This window comes from Amphibalanus amphitrite, unplaced genomic scaffold (assembly GCF_019059575.1).
Source record: "Amphibalanus amphitrite isolate SeventyFive unplaced genomic scaffold, NRLGWU_Aamphi_draft 000000F_arrow, whole genome shotgun sequence".
Taxonomy (NCBI): domain Eukaryota; kingdom Metazoa; phylum Arthropoda; class Thecostraca; order Balanomorpha; family Balanidae; genus Amphibalanus; species Amphibalanus amphitrite.
Window position 1 is genome coordinate 3,320,801 of NW_024881498.1, and position 19,975 is coordinate 3,340,775.

The 19,975-nt window shown below is 54.3% G+C and overlaps 2 protein-coding genes across 4 annotated transcripts in view; both read left to right on the forward strand.

Annotated features, from left to right (window-relative positions):
• The first annotated feature begins 297 nt into the window (after positions 1-297).
• On the forward strand, positions 298-17,453 carry LOC122377454. Of its 3 annotated transcripts, none has more exons than XM_043357708.1 (14): positions 298-389; positions 4,440-4,602; positions 5,446-5,714; positions 7,111-7,327; positions 7,764-7,961; positions 8,219-8,398; positions 9,560-9,897; positions 10,318-10,584; positions 11,548-11,686; positions 11,895-11,971; positions 12,212-12,346; positions 15,562-15,833; positions 16,242-16,423; positions 16,889-17,453. In XM_043357708.1, exons 2-14 carry the CDS (start codon positions 4,467-4,469, stop codon positions 17,050-17,052), a joined length of 2,574 nt encoding a protein of 857 aa, XP_043213643.1. In that variant the 5' UTR covers positions 298-389; positions 4,440-4,466; the 3' UTR covers positions 17,053-17,453. The 3 variants fall into 3 exon arrangements, with proteins under 3 accessions (XP_043213643.1, XP_043213473.1, XP_043213556.1); XM_043357538.1 differs by lacking the exon at positions 298-389 and adding an exon at positions 3,221-4,080; XM_043357621.1 differs by lacking the exon at positions 298-389 and adding an exon at positions 4,120-4,140.
• Positions 17,454-17,774: 321 nt separating this feature from the next.
• The window catches only part of LOC122377591 (F-box only protein 21-like), a 29,894-nt gene continuing 27,693 nt past the window's right edge, over positions 17,775-19,975 (forward strand). The window contains exons 1-3 of the mRNA XM_043357846.1: positions 17,775-18,270; positions 18,606-18,875; positions 19,260-19,454. Of these exons, the coding sequence (XP_043213781.1) occupies positions 18,032-18,270; positions 18,606-18,875; positions 19,260-19,454 (704 nt within the window). The 5' untranslated portion in view covers positions 17,775-18,031. The remainder of the gene's footprint in view (positions 18,271-18,605; positions 18,876-19,259; positions 19,455-19,975) is intronic.

The window sequence follows — 19,975 nt, forward strand, 5'->3', positions numbered from 1 at the left end:
AGCTAACAGTCATAAGAAATATATTTCAACTCGAAAACAGCTCCAAACAGCATATAATTTTAAAGAAACTCCTCCGAAATCCAAAAGCCTATTCGGGTCCATAGAGAATAACTGCGGTCCCCCGCAATTTCGTCACGAGCGTCGGACCAATCAGCGTCGAGTACTGCCGAGCGCTGATTGGTGAATTTTCCGCTAGCGTGTAAGTACTGCTCGCGGAACAAGAGTTCGTCGACAATCCTCCACAAACGTCTGTCACCATTTTTCGTAATGCTAAACAGCCGGAGCGTACCCCCCTGGTTTGGAGCAAGGCTATATATATAGTTTGGAGTATTATAGAGCTCAGTGGTTTGGACTGGAGCAAGGCTATGTGATTTAGAGATAGACGGAGGGTAAGTATCGTAAATATGCAGACAGAGGTGTAAAGAATCTTGGACCAGAGGTTGGAGGAGGAAGGTTGGTTACCTTACCTTACCTACCTTACCTTACCTGATCGGAATTTAGAGGCCACTTGGCCTGTAGGGAACCGTTCTCATCGAGCTCTTGACATATTTCAATTTGATCTTTCTAACTCCTATCAGGTATCTTGTACCTGATGTTTGCCCAGTGGGCATCCAGTCTTGATTTGAACTGCTCAATAGAAGCAGCGTCCACGACCGTTTGAGGCAAGCCGTTTCAATCATTGACGACCCTAACACTGAACGATTTCCTCCTTGATCTGGTGTCGGCTCTGGGCTTCTGGTTGTCTAAGCTTTATTTGGCTCCATGATAAGTTCACTATATACCGTAAACCGGGGTGACAATGATACCCGGGGTGACTTTGATCATAGACCAATTTCGGGCCTCAAATGAGCATTTCATTTTGATTTAGCTGCTGTGAACTGTATTTGCTATGCCAATGATTAAATAAAGCAATGAAGCATTATAGCAGACACTTTGGGTCCCAGTTAGAATAATCATGTTGATGTCACAGCTTGTTTTTTTGTTGTCATTGGCATGAAGTATAAATTCGCTAGCATCTCCAGCAATAATAATGGTAAAGATGAGAAAGACCCAGATAAAGAAAGATAAAGGAAAGGCTTTGATACTGATGATGGAGGATGAGCATTGAGCTGCTCTACTCAGTGGTAATTGGAGCGTCAATGGGAAGTAAAAAAGACAATCGACTGGGAGTGGCATGAGCAGTGTGGCAAGCAGTCCCACAGCCACCAGCAGACAAAGTGTGATGTAGAACAGGTAGCCTGTGGCTTAGGACATCTGTGACTGCTACTTAATCTTGAAGTCAGAGGTTAAAGTAGCCAATTTTGCTACTTATAGCTCTGTAATGTGAGTGTAGACCCAGAGCATGCAACTTTATTTTAATACCTCAATGATTCATAGCTTTGCTGTAAAATGTTTGAGTTTATGTCAAGCAAAGCCTTTGCTTTTATTTAAAACATGTAAGTTTATCACACAAACCCCTTCTGAGGGCTCCTATGGCACATATAAGGTGATTTTAATGTAGTGATCATAGTCACCCTGACCTCTGGGTGAGAATGATCAATTTTTTTGTTAAAAAATAAAATATTTATGATAAATTTCAAGACATTTATTGTACTCAGTTAGATAGAGAATTGTCCAATTGGTATGAGGAAACAGTTTCGAGAGTGAAATCTCAAGTGATATAGGAGATATTGTACCATACTGGTCAAAAGTGATACAAAGTCACCCCGGTTTACGGTACCGTGATACCGGGGGTAAATCGAAATCAAACTGTAATGACATTTTCGGTTAAATGGCCTTGTTTAGGTTGGGTCAGGGATTAGAGGTACCTACAGGTGGCCTTGACATCCACCCTAATGCAAGGGAGCAACATCATATTACATGTTTGAAAGCTTGAAACCACGAAAAGACTGCAAACCAAAGCGCATGGGTAATGCGAAGCGACAAATGCTGAATCTGGTTTCAGGTCAAACATGGCCAAAGTAGGATCAGGGTCATGAAAAAATGCATGTTATGCTGAATATGTCCGGCGTGGTGGCGGCCTGGCGGGATTGTGCCGAAAATTTCCGCACACGTCCGGCGTATCTTCGCATGTGTCATATTCAGCGCATGGCGGCGGCGGAATTTTTCAGTGCAGGGTGGCTGCAGATTTTTCGGCGAAAGGCAATCACCCAATTTAGTTGGCATGCTGGTCAATCTAGTCTAGCAGCAGATTCACCCTGCAGTCGGCTCTGGAGAGGTTTCGGGACGAGACGTCCCAGCCCCGGTCGCCGCATGCTTGAACTGGTGACCCGCCCTGAGTCTTATACTCAGCAGTCAGCAGAGGAGCGGCCGCCCAGGTGAGGCCTCAATCCTCGGCGTGGAGATAGGCTTGGAAGACCTTGTTGAACATCGCAGAGCGTAGTTAAGTAATGGGTACTGCAGTGAGTTCATGTCCACTGCGGTTTTGACGGGAATGAGAGTGCGGAGTGCGGACGCCCTGCGAAACTGAAACAAGGGGCCATCCTGCCCTCACACGCCTGCTTGCTAACCAGGGCGGTTCATTGTGCCGCCTCGTATCAATGGCGCGATAACTGGTCCGAGTCACTATTCAAGCCACTCCTCGGGAGCACACTGCTGCCCCATCCCCGTATAGGACCAGGAGGACGCTGTTTCGGTGCACCAGATGAGAGCGGGCCACTGGGGCCACACGATCCAGTACGCTGTACGTGCACCGAATCAGCTGCCCACTGCGCGGCGTACCAGCAGTGCCCAGAGACAAGCGGTGCCGTTCTGCGCCGTGTGCTGAGAAGAGGCTGATGGGGCTGATGTGCCAGCGCATGTGCTGCTTCACTGCCCGGCCCTCGCTGGCTCCCGCCAGCCTCGAACACACTGCTCCGCCGATTTTTGTGGCTCCGGAACTTCCGGCTCCAGTCTTGTTTCACGGCACGACGCTACAGTGCGCACTGCGCTAAGCGTATTGAGGCATTGGGTTTCCACTTTCCGTGGAAATACTTATTCTGACGCTCAAACATGGGAGAGCGTCCAAAGCCCCGAAATGCTCTGTCTGGTTGATATAGCCTTGATTGGTAGATGTGTGCATCCACATATGCACATGTGCTATATAAAAATGGCTTGATTTTGGCACAAATATGGACCCAATTTTCAGCGCCAATCATGCAGAAATTTCAGCGCAAAATCGCTTGCGCCGAATTTCGGCGCAAGAGGGTCTCACGGGCGTCTGGCGTAGTGTATGGATGTTTTCCAGTCTGGTAACTGAGGTACAATTTGAGATATCATCAAACATGACAGCTGGTCAACTTTAGCCGCAATAGGCCGATATCCCTAAGGTGGCGCAATATGACCTCTCTCCCCTAGGCCCTACTTTGGGTTTAATGGTGCTTCATGCTTGGACATTCTCATAATAGCACATTTATCATTAATTTTACTGTCTGACTTCACCTATCATTGAATGCAAGCCTGTTGTTGATTATCCATTAATACAAATACAATTACAACCAGTTTTCCCAGTCATTCTTTCAAAAAATATCATGCTGTGTTCATTTTTTTACAGTGAGGGCTGCAATTCATTAAAACAGACTTAAGTCACAAACTTGCAGGGAATTTTACTGTTGACAGTTGTATTGGTATCAGCATAGGCTGAAAAGCATGCGAAGCAAACAAAATAAATTGTCTGATGATTTTGTTACTGGGCCCCCTGCGCCTCTGTCTCAACAAAAGTTGCCAACAAAGGCTGATATTGTCGGCTACATCAAGTGGTTGTGTGTAGAGTCAAAGTTAAATCATCCTACCAATGCCATATTCGCTATAGTGGCGGATGAAGTCGCTAGTATATGGACAAGTGAAGAAATACCTATCCATAACTTGAAATTTATCAAACGACTACTGAAAAAGAAGTGTTATGGTGCATACCAAGTAGCTCGGAAAATCGGGAGGCCAAACAGAGAGCATAAGAAAGCTGCCCTTCAGAAATTGCACGAGCTGTTTGACATAGCGTTGTGTAAGTGCAAGTTTCAGAGTCAGTGCGAGTGCCCCAAAGAACGCAGAGTGCCTGAAGACAAGTTTGACCTCCTGAAGGACCAGCGTCCTCGTGATGTCGATGTGAGTTGGTCACCTGACTGAGCAGCTGATGGCATCAGCAAAGATTCCTTCATAATGAGAGTGAGTCACCCAGTGTGGATCAGATGAGTTTAAACTGAGAGAGACAAGTTTCTGTGATGAAGTCAGAGTGAAAAAGCATCTCCTGACTCCTACTGGTGAAGGACTACTATATCAATCCAATACAAAAGAACACATGTGATGTGTGTCTTGTGAGTTGTTGGTCAGGCTAGAGAGATCTGCAAAGGAAAGATTTACTTATGTACAGTATTTTAGCAATGAGTGTACCTATGCTGAGGCTGCTGTTTGAGTTGTGCTGCTTGCCCAGCTGATTTGATGATATTGATTTGATTGTGTTGCAGGTGAGCTGCTCCTCTAGGGAAGAAGCGATGGGTGCCAATCAGGCGGACGATGACACCTGCTCACTCATTATGGAGTGTGAGGTGGAGGACCTGTCAGAAGTGCAAATGGACTGCTTCTTAGAGTCTAAAAAGGCATATGAAGATGCAGTCAGAAAAGCCAATAGTAAGTTTTACTTTTACAGGCTTTATGAGTCCTCAGCTTGGTTTATCTTCGTTTATCTTCCATAGCTGTCCTGCACACATTGATGCTGAGCCAAATTGTTTCGGTATCGATTATTGTGCTTTGATAATTGATACAGGTATTGCTTTTAGCTGTTTTTAGCCTTGTAGCTTATCCCTCGCGGAACCCTTTTTGTGTACACACATTCGCCGTTTTCTACATACCTACTTTATACATTGGTTAGTTGGTTGGTTGGTTCAGATGGGTTGGTTGGTTGGTTGGTTGGTTGGTTGGTTGGTTGGTTGGTTGGTTGGTTGGTTGGTTGGTTGGTTGGTTGGTTGGTTGGTTGGTTGGTTGGTTGGTTGGTTGGTTGGTTGGTTGGTTGGTTGGTTGGTTGGTTGGTTGGTTGGTTGGTTGGTTGGTTGGTTGGTTGGTTGGTTGGTTGGTTGGTTGGTTGGTTGGTTGGTTGGTTGGTTGGTTGGTTGGTTGGTTGGTTGGTTGGTTGGTTGGTTGGTTGGTTGGTTGGTTGGTTGGTTGGTTGGTTGGTTGGTTGGTTGGTTGGTTGGTTGGTACGACCCCCTCGCCGTTTCGCACCTAATTGAGCTAGAGCCTCGCGAAAAGGAGCGTATGCGCCGTTACGAGACGCATCGAGACGCGACGTGTTTTTTCTGTTCTTTGTCGTGGAATAGGGGTGTGAATTTCAACCCTTTCAAAAATAACTTCTTTTGGCACACTTCATTTACATTTGGTAAAATTTTGAAAGCAATATCTTTTTGTTGTCTGGTTGTGTTTTCCAAGAGCCGTTTACGAGCTGCCCATTCAGCGTATTGTGCTGTTCTGTTTCAGGTCTGCTGGGGGGAGTGGCGGCCCCGGCTCCGGCAGTGGCTGTGGCTGCCCCGCCAGCGGCGCCGGCGCGTCACCTCGCCGCCGCGCCGTCTCCGGAGCGCGCTGCGCCCTCCCCCTCCCCCTCCCCGCCGCCGCCGGCGTCACCGCCGCCGCCGCCCTCGCCGCCGCCGCCGCCTCCTCCGCCTCCGGCTCCGGCGCCGGCGCGGCCCAAGTCTCCGGCGGCCAGCGCGCCGTTGCCGCTGGCCGAGGACCGGCCGTTGGCCATCTCGGTGGGTGTCGCGGCGCCGCGCCGACCACCGGCACGGGACCACCTGGGTCATCTGATTCCCAACGCAGATTGTGGTGTAGGCTATTGAAAATGTGGTAGCGTAACTTTTTATTACGTAGCTGGTCACCAACTTCTAAGTGAGAGCTTTGCTCACCATTCTCAATCGGTGTAACCCACTGCTAAAGTAATATTAGTTTCTGCCAATCTCAACAGATGGTTTCAGAATAATATTAATAATAATAAATAATAATAATAATACAGGTTTCTTTCGTACCGAAATCGGTACATATATGGTATACACATCAGCACATTAACAAACACATGGTGCTTATGTGTGTTTGTGTGTGTGTGTGTGTGTTTTTTTTTTTTTTTTTTGCTTTGACTTTTTAAATACGGAGTGATCTAGTGGAATGCAGCAAAAGATGAGCTTGCAGCTCCAAGGATGGTGGCACTTGTATGCTACGTTCCAAGTTTCATGATGGTAGTCTGACGAATTGTTCCTAATATACAGATGCAAAGCTTAACCATTACTGACGCCTCACATCACTTAAGCGGTGGCCTGTACCAACTGAACAGTTAATGTCTACTAGCTGCGGTGCTTACTTAATCTAAGGATGTATCACGGCATCTACTATGGACGTCAAACCCCTTGAGACCCCACTTTTTTGCGATAATTTTTAAATGCGTCAACTCTCGTTGACAATATTCTGGCAATGTGTGTTTTAGAACCTGCCGAAACTTTTATTACTAAGGTATTTTGACGCCAAACGATTATGAAAGGTACTTCTCATTCACTCGTAATGCTAAATTTCACGGAACGAATCTGCTCTTTGGGTAGAGGCTACGCGCTCATGGGGCGGAGCCACGCAATGACGTCAGCGCTAAGCTCCGCCCTACCCCTCCGGCGCTCCTTGCCCGGCGACCGTTCACTCGCGTCTCTCGCTCCATTCAGGCTTGATGGTGGGCGGTAGCTGGTAGCGGTAGCCTGGCGGTAGCGGGCGCTGGTAGATGGCATTTAGAGCAGATGGCGCTGGTGGCGGGGCTCGAGTGTAGCCGAGCACAAGCCTCTGCCCGGGCCTGAATTGACCTTAGCATTACGAGTGAATGAGAAGTACCTTCCATAATCGTTTGGCGTCAAAATACCTTAGTAATAAAAGTTTCGGCAGGTTCTGAAACATACATTGCCAGAATATTGTCAACGGAAGTTGACGCATTTAAAAATTATCGCAAAAAGTGGGGTCTCAAGGGGTTTGACGTTCATAGTAGGCAGCCTGCTACGTGTCGCCTGATGTGCTGTGCTTTCAGTTTGTTTGTTGATGTCGCCTGCTACCGCAGAGTTGGACGTTCCCTCTCCCCGGCCTGTGCTCCACTGCTCTGATGTGACCGCTGGCCGGCAGAGCGTGTCCTCGGAGATCCCGCGGCCGGGCCGGATCTCGCTGCGTCGCGACCTGGCCGCGGCGCCGTCCTCCCAGCTGTCGGTGGACACCAGTCCGGCGCCGGTGCCGGCCGCCCCGCCGCCGCCGCCGCCGCCGCCGCCGCCGCCGGTGGCGCGGCCGGTGGCGCGGCCGTCGCGGCGCGTCGAGTCCGTTCCGCCACCCGTCCGCACCGGCATGAGTGAGTGCGCGCGCCGCCGAAAAGCTGACACTTCGTCAACTTTCAGAACCGTCAGTTGCTGATACTGTTTGGCCCAGAGTTGACAACCTACTAGTGTTTCCCTTCACACCATGTGTGCAGTTAATGAACACATTAACTTAAACAGAAATTTTAGAACGGCGAGTTCGAAAATAAGGTTTTGTCTTTTCCAAATCCCATCTCACATTATGTTGACTGATGAGTTGATTTCGGTTTGCCGTGTCTGACTTCGGCCTGGTGCCGTGTCTGGCGCCATGCGTCCGTTTCTGACGCCCTGTGACCATTTCTGACGCCCCCCCCTGTGACGGTGTGCAACGCCCTGGTGCCGAGTCTGACGCCCTGGTGCCGAGTCTGACGCCCTAGTGCCGTGTCTGGCGCTCTGGTGCCGTGTCTGACGCCCGGGTGCCGTGTCCGGCAGATGTGAATGTGCCGGTGGGTGTTCTCCAGCCGGCGCGGTCCGAGGCGGGCTCGGCGGACGGCGAGCCGCCCCCTGCCGACCAGGAGGCGCGCGAGATGCAGGCGCAGACGTATCCGGCGCTGCATGTGACGGTCCGCTCGCCGTTCGCGCTCACTCCGGCCAACAAGGCCGGCTACAGCGCGCGCCGCTCCATGCTCGGTACGCAGGCGGGGGCGCCGGGTGACGGCCGGGCAGCGGGGGGGGGGGGGGGGGCGGCGGTACGTCAGCTGTGGGATGGTGTGTGCGCTGTGTTCGGCCGTACTCTGCGGTGCGGGCTGCTGACGGGCGGCGGGGTGGGTGTCGGGGGTACGTCTGTGTTGTGCCGTCTGCGGTGCGAGCTGCTGACGGGTGGCGGGGGTACGTCTTTGTTGTGCCGTCTGCTGACACCCCTGCCCCGTCCACTCGGCGGCCCACAGACCAGCGCGTGAAGAAGGTGCTGCTGAACACGCCGAGCCAGTTCACCGAGTGGCTGATCCAGACGCGGCTGGTGCGCGCCGTCCAGTACTGTCCCGTGCACCCGGTCACCTTCGACGGACAGCCGCGCCAGCTGCGGCTCGGCATGTTCACCGACTCGGACAAACTGATACAGTCCGGAGGTGAGTCAGTGCGGACAAACTGATCCAGTCCGGAGGTGAGTCAGTGCGGACAAACTGGTCCAGTCCGGAGGTGAGTCAGTGCGGACAAACTGGTCCAGTCCGGAGGTGAGTCAGTGCGGACAAACTGGTCCAGTCCGGAGGTGAGTCAGTGCGGACAAACTGGTCCAGTCCGGAGGTGAGTCAGTGCGGACAAACTGATCCAGTCCGGAGGTGAGTCAGTGCGGACAAACTGGTCCAGTCCGGAGGTGAGTCAGTGGGGACAAACTGATACAGTCCGGAGGTGAGTCAGTGCGGACAGACTGGTCCAGTCCGGAGGTGAGTCAGTGCGGACAGACTGGTCCAGTCCGGAGGTGAGTCAGTGGGGACAAACTGATACAGTCCGGAGGTGAGTCAGTGCGGACAGACTGGTCCAGTCCGGAGGTGAGTCAGTGCGGACAGACTGGTCCAGTCCGGAGGTGAGTCAGTGGGGACACACTGGTCCAGTCCGTAGGTTAGAGTGGGTACTGTCCGGAGTCAGTGCGGACAAACTGGTCCAGTCCGTAGGTTAGAGTGGGTACCGTCCGGAGTCAGTGGGGACACACTGGTCCGAGTTCAGTAAGGCCTTGAGTCAAGTTATCAGGGCCGAAGGGGGCAGACAGCATTTTTTTTTCGTGTTCGGAGCAATCTGATCTGGTGTGAAGACTTCCAACCGGTGAACTGATGCATTTCACGACAGGACCTGGGCCCAGTTCATATAGAAAAGCCGGTCGATAAGTGTCACTTTGCCAAGGTGTCACTTGCCATTTGCCAAAGAGGCACATTTGGGAACATTGGTGCAGGACAGGTGTGTATTGTGTAAGGGTGGCTATATGAACCCCTAAAGAAGCCGGTTCCTAAGGAATTGTGTTTGAATGAGGTGCCGGTTGGTTTCCGATGCGCCTGCTGCCAGCGTAGCGGCGGTCCGCTCCGACTGTGCCCGCAGTGCCGCTCCGCCGCTCTGACTGTGCCCGCTGTCCGCCGTACCGCTCCTACTGTGTCCGCCGTACCGCTCTGACTGTGCCCGCTGTCCGCCGTACCGCTCCTACTGTGTCCGCCGTACCGCTCCTACTGTGTCCGCTGTCAGCCACTGTGACTGTGTCCGCGGTGCCCGCTCTGACTGTGCTCACCATCCGTCTCCGGCAGGCTACGTGTGGGTGAAGAACTGCTGCCGGCCCAAGTTTCTGTCGGTGCACTACGGCTCGCTGTTCGACGCCAACCGGTTGAGCGGCACCAACACGCTGCCGGTCCAGGTGCTGAAGCTCATGTACCACTGGTCGTGCCAGACGCCGCTGCACAACGTCATCCAGTGGCTCAAGGTGCGGCCGGCGCTGGTGGACGAGGTGTACGGCTTGCTGCGCGCCGTCTGCATGCTCAAGACGGAGGAGCCCGCCGGCCAGCTGGGCGGCGGCGGACGCGTCGTCCAGGTCGGGCTGGTGTCGCTCGGCACCTCCGGACCCGACGGACTCAACAAAAACGTCAAGGTCAGTGCTACCAGTCTCTACAAGGCAGCTCTATTTTGTATATCGGATTCGGGCGAGCAAGTTAGCAGTGTTGACGTTGCTAGGTGGCTGTTGATTGTTACGTAACTTTTTGACATAAATGATGGCCGCACTGCCAGCCATTTTGTTCCAAGTGAAGTTATCGCTCATCTTGCCCCGCCCTCCGCGTTTCGCCCTTTTCACTGCTCGTTCCCGTGTCTCCCTGTGCTTTCCCTCTCTCAGCGCTCACGGCTCAGTCCTGTCTCTCTGCAGGTGGAGGCAAGATTACTTTACTGGTGGAGGTGCCCGGTGCCTCCCCTGTCTCTCCCCAAACGTGGAGGTGCCCGGTGTCTCCCCGTCTCTCCACAGGTTGGGATGCCCGGTGTCTCCCCTTTCTCACGGCTCGTCCCCGTTTCTCCGCAGGTGGAGGTGCTCGGCGTCAAGGATGAGACCACCGGCGAGATCCGCATGGTGGGCTTCGAGCCGCGCATCAAGAACCGCATCCGGGCGGTGGTGAGCGCCGTGCAGGACTGGGTGCAGGCGGAGAGCAGCCTGCTGCTCGACCACAGCATCAGCCCGCAGCCGTTCCGCGCCCACTTCCAGGAGGTGGCCAACGCGCCGCCGGCCAGCAAGGACATCAGCGGCAACATCATGCACTACCTGCGCAGGAGCATGCCCAGGATGTTCCAGGTGAGGCCGCAGCCGGCGGAGACCTGCAGGACTTGGCTGGACGCCGGAGGAAGCCGGGCAGTACAGTGGAGACGGGTAGTTATTGTAGTGGGACAATACTTTTTTAATGTCAATGCTGTATGCTTAGTTATCTTGTCTGCTTTCCTCGACTTTCTGTCGTTGTCCTGACCAGCCACCCATAACCTGTCTCTGGCATCAGTATCAGTATGACCTGCAGTCTCCCGTCGTTAGTACATTGAGCTCTGGCCTCCCATCCTCCAGTCACTGGGTGTGCGAGTCACTACCCGATGTTTCCACGGTGTCTTTGATTCCTTGCGTGAATCGCTCACCTCCCGTGCGCCGTATCCCACCTGAGCCCAGCAGTTTGTGCCCGTCTGACCCCAGTGTTTCTGCCCCCGTCTAACCCGCTGTCCCCATCCTCCAGTGAGCCACTGTCCTCTCCCTGCCCCGTCCTCCAGTTAGTCTGTCTGACACCCTGCCCCGTCCCCCAGTGAGTCCCTATCATCTCCATATCCCGTCCTCCAGTGATTCTGTCCGACACTCTGCCCCGTCCTCCAGTGATTCTGTCTGACACCCTGCCCCGTCCTCCAGTGATTCTGTCTGACACCCTGTCCCGTCCTCCAGTGAGTCTGTCTGACACCCTGTCCCGTCCTCCAGTGATTCTGTCTGACACCCTGCCCCGTCCTCCAGTGATTCTGTCTGACACCCTGTCCCGTCCTCCAGTGATTCTGTCTGACACCCTGCCCCGTCCTCCAGTGATTCTGTCTGACACCCTGTCCCGTCCTCCAGTGAGTCTGTCTGACACCCTGCCCCGTCCTCCAGTGAGTCCCTATCTGACCCCCTGTCCCGTCCCCCAGTGAGCCACGTCTGACACCCTGCCCCGTCCCCCAGTGAGCCACGTCTGACACCCTGCCCCGTCCTCCAGGAGTCTCTGTTTGACCATCGTTCCCCGTATGCCCGCAGGCGTCTCTGGTGTTCCTGAATCCAGCCGTCATCTGCCAGTTCATCGCCGAGATCGCCTGGCGCGAGAGGTACGGCCGGGACCCCAACAGCACCTTCAGCAACCTGATCAACCACCTGGGCACCCTGACGCAGCAGTGCGGTGAGTTCTGGCACGGCAGCAGCACGGCCCAGCAGTGCATAAGATCGGGATACACTGCAGTGCAGACTGAATATGCGCGCACCGGCAATCACCTTACGAGCTCGCGGTGTGCGGTATGATGGAAATTACGTGTGTTTAATTAAGAATTTATAGAATTATTTTAGTTTCTACGCTGGAATCGGTCGGTGACGGGCCCGTGTCCTTACAGAGGGGCCGCTGATCACCATGCTGCGGAAGGTGCTTGTCAGTCCGTCCATGGACCTCAAGCGGAAACCCCGGAAACAGGTGAGCGCGAGTATGTCGTGAGACGACCATACAGACACGCTGACTGCGTACCAGCTGGAGAGAGCATAGATGGCAGGTTCGGGCAGAGCCTACAGTATGTTGTCAGTGTGTCTGCGATGAGTGATGCACGGGCTGAAAGCTATTCCCATAAGTGCTGCGTGATCGTGGTGAAGTAGCGTTATGGAGTTAACCGCCCAGTCAGCCCGACAGCGATGACTGACCGCCCCCTCCCCTCCCCAGAAACTGGCCACCCGGCCCGACAGCCAGCCCGAGTTCCCGGGCCAGCCGCCCGAGCCGTCCGCCTCGTCGCCGGCCGTCAGGGAGGGGTCGGGCGCGCGGAGCGCCACCGACAGCCCGGCGCCGACCGCCGACCAGGTGAGACGGAGCGCCACCAGCAGCCCGGGGCGTCGGGTGAGATAGAGCGCCGCCAACCGCCGACCAGGTGAGAGCGCCACCAGCAGCCCGGTTCCAGGTGAGACAGAGCGTCACCAACAGACCGGCGCCAGGTGGGACGGAGCGCCACCAACAGGCCGGCGCCTGGTGGGACGGAGCGCCACCAACAGCCCGGCCCAGGAGAGGTGAGACGGAGCGCTACGAACAGTCCGGCGCTAACCAGGTGAGAGCGCCATCAAAAACACGGCGTCAGGTGGGACAGAGCGCCACCAACAGCCCGGCGCCAGGTGAGAGCGCCGCCACCAGCCCGGCGCCAGGTGAGACGGAGCGCCACCGACAGCCTGGCGCCGACCGCCGACCAGGTGAGACGGAGCGTCACCAAAAGCCCGGCGCCAGGTGAGACGGAGCGCCACCAACAGGCCGGTGCCGGGTTAGAAGGAGCGCCACCAACAGACCGGCGCCAGGTGAGGTGAGGCGGAGCGCCATCAACAGTCCGGCGCCAGGTGAGAAGGAGCGCCACCAACAGCCCGGCGCCAGGTGAGAAGGAGCGCCACCAACAGCCCGGCGCCAGGTGAGACGGAGCGCCACCAACAGCCCGGCGCCAGGTGAGAAGGAGCGCCACCAACAGCCCGGCGCTAACCAGGTCTGGTGAGAGCGCCACCAACACTCAACAGCCCGGCGCAAACCCTGTGAGACTGAGCGCCACCAACAGCCCGGCGCCAGGTGAGACGGAGTGCCACCAACAGTCCGGCGCCAGTTTATTGTTTATTGTTTATTTCTCCAAAAACAACCACAGGCCAATGCCCAGTTACGGCTGCAGTCAAAGCTCCACACAAACACCACACACGCAAGCACAAAAAAAAAACACACACACACACACACACGGACATCCGTGTGTGTACTAAAGTCTAGATAAAATATATAAATAATTACATGAGGATATGATAGTAAAAGTGGAAAAACACATAAATATGGGCATGATAAAAAATGATAGAAACCCATGTTAAAGGATGCGCTTGAAAAGCAACAAAAAATGTAACAAAAAATGTTACCATCCACCGGATATCCAGCTGAAATGGCAAAGATATCAAGAATAAACGCAAGTAAAGTCTAAAAAAGAGCCTAAAAACGAGCACGAGGCTGATGGGAAAACACAAAATGTGACATAAAAGTTGCACAAAATACAGCAAGTCGCCATCGAGCTGGCAAATGCTCACAAAAAGGTACCCTGACTTCCCGCAAACCGAACTATATCCTATCTTAAAGGGACTATCCCACCTTCTAAAATGTTGTTAAAACCAGTTAAATTGTGCCCGACTTTATAGATTGGATGACCAGGAACACGGTTCTGGCATTAATTTTTCATTTAACATCTTAGGCTTCCCATATTCCAAACACAAACTTTCAAATATGTGACGTCACAGCCCAAAGTTACCTCCTTCCCCAGGCCACATTACTGTCATAAAGCTGATTCTTTTTACTCTGTAGGCACCACAACAAAGTTCAGACCAAGTTTTAAGCGATTTTTCAACGAACAAACCCATTTAAATCAGAATGACTAAACGAGGTGACGTCACACTAACTGTCGCTCCATGTTGAAGATAGGGCCTTGTACAAGGCCCATTTTCAAATGAAGGGAACGAATTTCTTCAACACCAAGAGGCCGCGGGGGTTGCAACCTAGATAGATAGTGGTTTCTGAACCTCGCCGCAAACTTGGCTATCTCAACTCAAACCCCATGTTAAAGGTGGGATAGTCCCTTTAAGGACCGGGATGGTTGAAATAAGTCAGTATGGGGACTGCTCTGCACGAGAGAGTTGAGCAGCTGAGGTACTCGCACCAAAAAGCCTCTCCTCACCGAGTCTACTCTGCCACTTCTAAGAGGTACGTGAAACAGCTCAGGGCGTCGCGTGCGTCGGCCTGGTACAGACAACGGGAACATTCCCACGATGTCGGCACAGTCTACTCGGCCGCTCAGTGCTGAACGCGCGAACATCAGATCAGACTGAGTCAGACGGGCCTTGATAGATGCACAACCGAACGTGTTTAACAGTGACTGGTAGTCGAGCGGCGAACATGAAGGCCGAGTTATGGCACCCAGCCACATCAAAAATCGGTGCTGAAGGCGCTCGAATCTACGCAGGTGAGTAACAGCGGCACCAGACCAGATAACACTTGCGTATTCTACTACGGATCGCACGTGTGCTTTGTAGGCGGCTAGAGTAGCAGCGGGGTCGAATTTTACTCTGTGTGTGCGATTAGACACCTGCATGCTCCGCATGAGCAGCCCCAACATACGATTGGCCTTTGCGACGGTAGCATCTACGTGGTCAGCGAATGTGAGCTTAGTATCTAGGAGTAGTATCTAGCTTAGTATCAGTTGAGGTGAGGCGGAGCGCAACCAACAGTCCGGCGCTAACCAGGTGAGAGCGCCATCAAAAACACGGCGTCAGGTGGGACAGAGCGCCACCAACAGCCCGGCGCCAGGTGAGAGCGCCGCCACCAGCCCGGCGCCAGGTGAGACGGAGCGCCACCGACAGCCTGGCGCCGACCGCCGACCAGGTGAGACGGAGCGTCACCAAAAGCCCGGCGCCAGGTGAGACGGAGCGCCACCGACAGCCCGGCGCCAGGTGAGACTGAGCGCCATCAACAGCCCGGTTCCAGGTGAGGCGGAGCGCCATCAACAGACCGCCGACGCTAGATGAGACGGAGCGTCACCAACAGCCCGGCGCCAGGTGAGACGGAGCGCCACCAACAGACCGGCGCCAGGTGAGAGCGACACTAACAGTACGGCGCCAGGTGAGACGGAGCGCCACCAACAGTACGGCGCCAGGCGGGACGGAGCGCCAACAGCCCGGCGCCGGTCGCCAATCGGTGAGCCGACATGGGCTGAGCGGAGAGGTGTGGTGCGTTTGTACGACACGATTTAAAAGGGAGGTGTGGTCAGTGGTTGTGACATTTGATAAGGTGGTTAAGGACAACTTGTCTTGCCATGAAATATTTCGATATAAATATCAACGAATTACCACATCTCCTGAGTTCCTGAGCTATGATTCGAGTTTGGCAATATAGGCCAGCTATAATAACTTGATGGTGCCTTTCCAGACAATTTATGCCACCGTCTGAGCGGCTGTCTGATGCCTCTGTGGCCGCCGACCCGCCAGGTGACGGTCCCCTCGGCCCTGTCCCGCCCCCAGACGGCCAGCGATGGGGCCGGCTCGGAGTCAGGCGCCTCCAGCTCGGCCGGCGGCGGCGCCTCCAGTCGACGGCGCCGCGCCGGCGGCCCCTCCGGCTCCAGCCGGAAGCCGCGGCGCCGGCGGCCACAGCCGCAGCAGCAGCAGCCGGTCATCGACGACACGCGCGGCTGCTTCTACAAGCTGGAGACGCTGTCGGACGTGAAGCTGCCCGACCTGAGCGAGTTCCGCTGCTGGGAGTGCAAGCTGCCGCTCACGCACCCCAAGCACATCACGTGAGTGCGCGCGCTGGCTCCGGTCGGTGCCGGGGCGTGTCGGTGATGTGCCTGAGGCGGGCGGGCCAGTGCCGCCGACACACAGCCTGCCACACACTTCCACCTCTGGGCTTCAGTTAGCGGTACCTAGCCATTTCTGTTGAAATTTATTCCATATTGTTCTGATATCTGCGGCCGCGCCGCGCGTGCTGTTCAGTACTCTTGACCCCACTGTTCCATTTTCGCTCACCAAGTTGGCTGGCCGCGACTTGGTCACCCTGACCCCAGTGACCGTGACTCCGGTGACCTCCAATGACTGTGTCCCAGCGACCGTCCCCTAGTAGCCGTGACCCCCCAGTGATCGTACCCCGGACGTGACGGCGTCCCGGTGACCTTTAATCCATTGTGACGCGACTGGTGTTCCGGCAGCGGCGTGTACGCGTGTAAGCGGTGCCGGTACACCACCTCGTGTGAGAAGATCTACCCGGTCCACCAGCGGGTGTTCCACTCGAAGGGCGTGGCGCCCGTGTTCACCATGGGTCAGCCGGTGCTGCTGGAGGCGGCCATGTACTGTCCGTGCGGCTTCAGTACCGACAGCGGCAACCGGCTCGGTCAGTCAGGCAGGGGACGGCGTGTACTGACAGGCAGAGAGAAGGGGGTAAAAGAGCCGCCGGCCAGGGACATGGGGAAACGTGTGCCACCGAATCAATAGGCGGGATCGATAGTTGGTTTCAAAGCCGACCATTGGAACCGGCCTAAGATATAGTTCACCTAATTATGATTATGTCCCTTTGTCCTATTACTGCAGCGTTTTGCGACTCACTGAGCATTTTGGGGAAATCATAGATTAGAAAAGGATGATTTTGCTGCGGTTGGTATATGGCTGACCTTGACTGAGTTCCATGTGTGACTTGGGCGCAAAATGACCTTTGCAGTCGACGCGCCCTAAAGCCCCAATAAACAACAACAACATGTGTGACTGCCTGTCGCTTCGGCCGTATGTCGCAGCAATCTGCATTTGACCCCCGCTCTGAGTACCATGTGTGACTGACTGTGGCCGCTGCTGTGTGCCGCAGCCCTGCACCTGAGCTCGTGCGAGCAGCGCACGGCCAGCCTGGTGCCGTTCGACGCCAACCTGAGCCACTCGTCGGGCGCCGGAGACGGGGACGCCGACGCCGAGATACCCATGGACGTGGATGCCGAGCTGAAACTGGAGCCCACCGAGACTGTGGACCTCTAACGGGCCGTGACGCGGAGCCGCGGTCAGCGGCCGCGCGTGGGACGGACACCGGGGCCGCCGGTGTGGGGAGACGATGTGATGGCCAGCTGAGCTCTCCTTTCAGTGCCCTGTCAGCAACGGGGAGACTCAGGGGCTCTGCTGGCCGACATTCCTGCTAGGAAAAGCATGTGTGTTCTCCAACGTTTGCAGGGAGTTTGGTAGTTCTGGTGCGGATCTTCGAGCAGCGGCTGCGCCGGAGCGCCGGACTGGCTGCTCCTCATTGTCAGGTGCTCTGACCAACCTCTGCAATTTGCTACCATTCATCATCTGATGATGCTTGTTCTAAAGTGTCTCGGTGCGATCGATCGACCGCTGCACTCAACTGGGGATCCCATTGCTCATGAATACATGTTTGTTTTTTATCGTTGTTTGATCATGAAGTGTCCTGGGTTGCAAAATACGGGCTAGTTGACAATGTTTTGACAATAGGCTGTTACAGCATGAATGTTGACTGCTGACCCAGCAGAGATGTTTTTCGCTACCGTTGAGGATCCAAGACTCGAAACTTCGAGCATCCATTCCAATGAATGATTCATCCACCGACAGTGCACGGCCCATCATGGACCGTCATGGTCATGGACCGTCATGGGTCATGGACCGGCCATGATCATCTAGCTGTTCACTGCACGTTGATGATCTGCTCACGAAATGCTTTTGACCAATCTGAGTGTGATTGGAAAGAAAATGAATCATTACTGACGTCATAGTACTATCGCTATGGAGTTCTATTGGTAGCATGCAGCTGTCGCGACGTCATTGTATTTGACCTTGGCTTTGGCAGTCGAACAGCTCTCGTCATTTCGTGTGTTGTTTACCTATGGTGTGTCGAGCATTTGGTGCCCAATGTGCCCAACTGAGTGTATTTTGATTTTGTTGATTTGAAAATGAGGATCTCAATATTTGGTTAGATGAATATTGTCTGAGCTGACAGATACTAATTATGTTTGAAGTCACTGATGAAGAGATAGGTAACCAGAAACCTGGAGAACCAACCAATGAAAATCAAAAAGAAATTGAAATGCCAGATCAAATGGAACTACTATCTCTGCCAAGTGAATTGCTTGAGTCAATTTGTTTTTACTTAGATATGCAGTCTCTGTGCTCAATATCTCAAGTGTGTTGGCGACTTAATAATATTCAAGAATCTGAGACAGTGTGGAAGACAGCATTTTTTAAAAGGTTTGTGACCAAGCCTTAGGCACTGTTTGTTTGCTATTTTTGACAGCAGGCCACTTCTTGGAATTTCACTAGTTGGATTCATGGAGGGCATTCGCTTCACCTTCAAGAGACTGAGAAATGGCCGGAGGTAGCTTCCATAAGAGGGAAATACGTTGCCTACTTGCTGACAGAAAACTACTGATGCTGATATTTCATGTTTCTGCTATTAGATGAAGTGAAGGGCATAGTGATGATGATAATTTATGATTTATAAAGTACTTTTGTCCTGATCATCATAGCAGAATTCTGCAACTTGCCAATTTGATGACATAGGTTACGAGGAAGCTAACTTTCAGGTATCCACGGCTGGAGCAGGGGAGTCACCAGCCTGAGCTCCAGTTGGCCTTGAAGCAGTCAGGGGACAGATGGAAACAGCTGGCAGCCTGGCACGTTTCTCTGGGCGCAGAGATCTGTGCCATGCTGGACGAAATGGGCAACAAGTACTTCACCATCGGCGGCCTGCCAGACCCGGCCATGCAGGAGATGAAGGAGCTGGTGTCCAGACACTGCACGGTTCTGGTGAAGGACCAGCTGCTGGACGTGCTGGACACAGAGCAGACTGACGGGTCAGTACAGCTCGGCCCTGCGGTCTGTCTGGCCCTTGGGGCAGGCTTTGGGCACGGGGCAGAATGACAGGTCACCTGCGTTATCTGCTGGCATTTCAGAGAATATAGTGATAGGTAAAGTATTTTGAATTTATTATTTGTTTAAAATTGTCACAATATTTGATGTTTAATTTTATGATTGATTAACTAGGTTTACCAAATTGTTGTAACTTGTTTTGGATTCCCTTACCTGTTCCCTTTTCTCTCAAATAATCCAATGCCATCTGTTGATGAATCTCTGTAGTTAATTAAAAGCTAAGGGCCTCTATAGATCCACTCTGTATCCTGCGCCATTTGGTCTGCATCTGCTGAGAGCCGTCCCCACTACCCGTTCCCGGTGCCCAGGTTCGAGCACATCTCGCGGCGGCACTACGCGCGCATGCTGTACCGCGAGCTGCACCGGGACGGCGTGCTGCTCCCGCTGTTCCGCGAGTTCATGCAGCGGCCCTCGGAGCACGTCAACATTCCCGAGGCCACCCACCTGATCGACCAGTGGATCACGCCGGAGCGGCGCCGCCGCAACGCCTCCGAGCTGCAGCAGTAAGGCCCAGGGGAGCGGGTGTCCGGGACAGCACGACACCGCCCCGGGATGTCCTTGGCAGTGACGGGGCCGCGGGGGAGGGGATGTCCGGTACAGCACGGCGCCGCCCCGGGGATGTCTCTGACAGTGGCTGGACTGCAGGGGAGGGGGTGTTCGGTACAGTACGGCGCCGCCCGGGGATGTCTCTGACAGTGGCTGGACTGCAGGGGAGCGGGTGTCCGGTACAGCACGGCGCCGCCCCGGGGGACGTCCTTGGCAGTGACGGGGCCGCGGGGGAGGGGGTGTCCGGTACAGTACGGCGCTGCCCGGGGAGGGGAGGGGGGAGGGAGAACGTCTCGGGCAGTGGCGGCACCGCAGTGGGGGGGGGGGGGGGGGAGTGGCACCGACCCAGACAGAGATGTGGGGCACGATCGCGAACAATGGCTTATGGCGGGTTCGGTTGAGGGACTGTATGTTACAGTTCACGACGAGTTCGGGATACCAACGGCCATTTACGGTTGACGACCGGTTGGGAGTATCA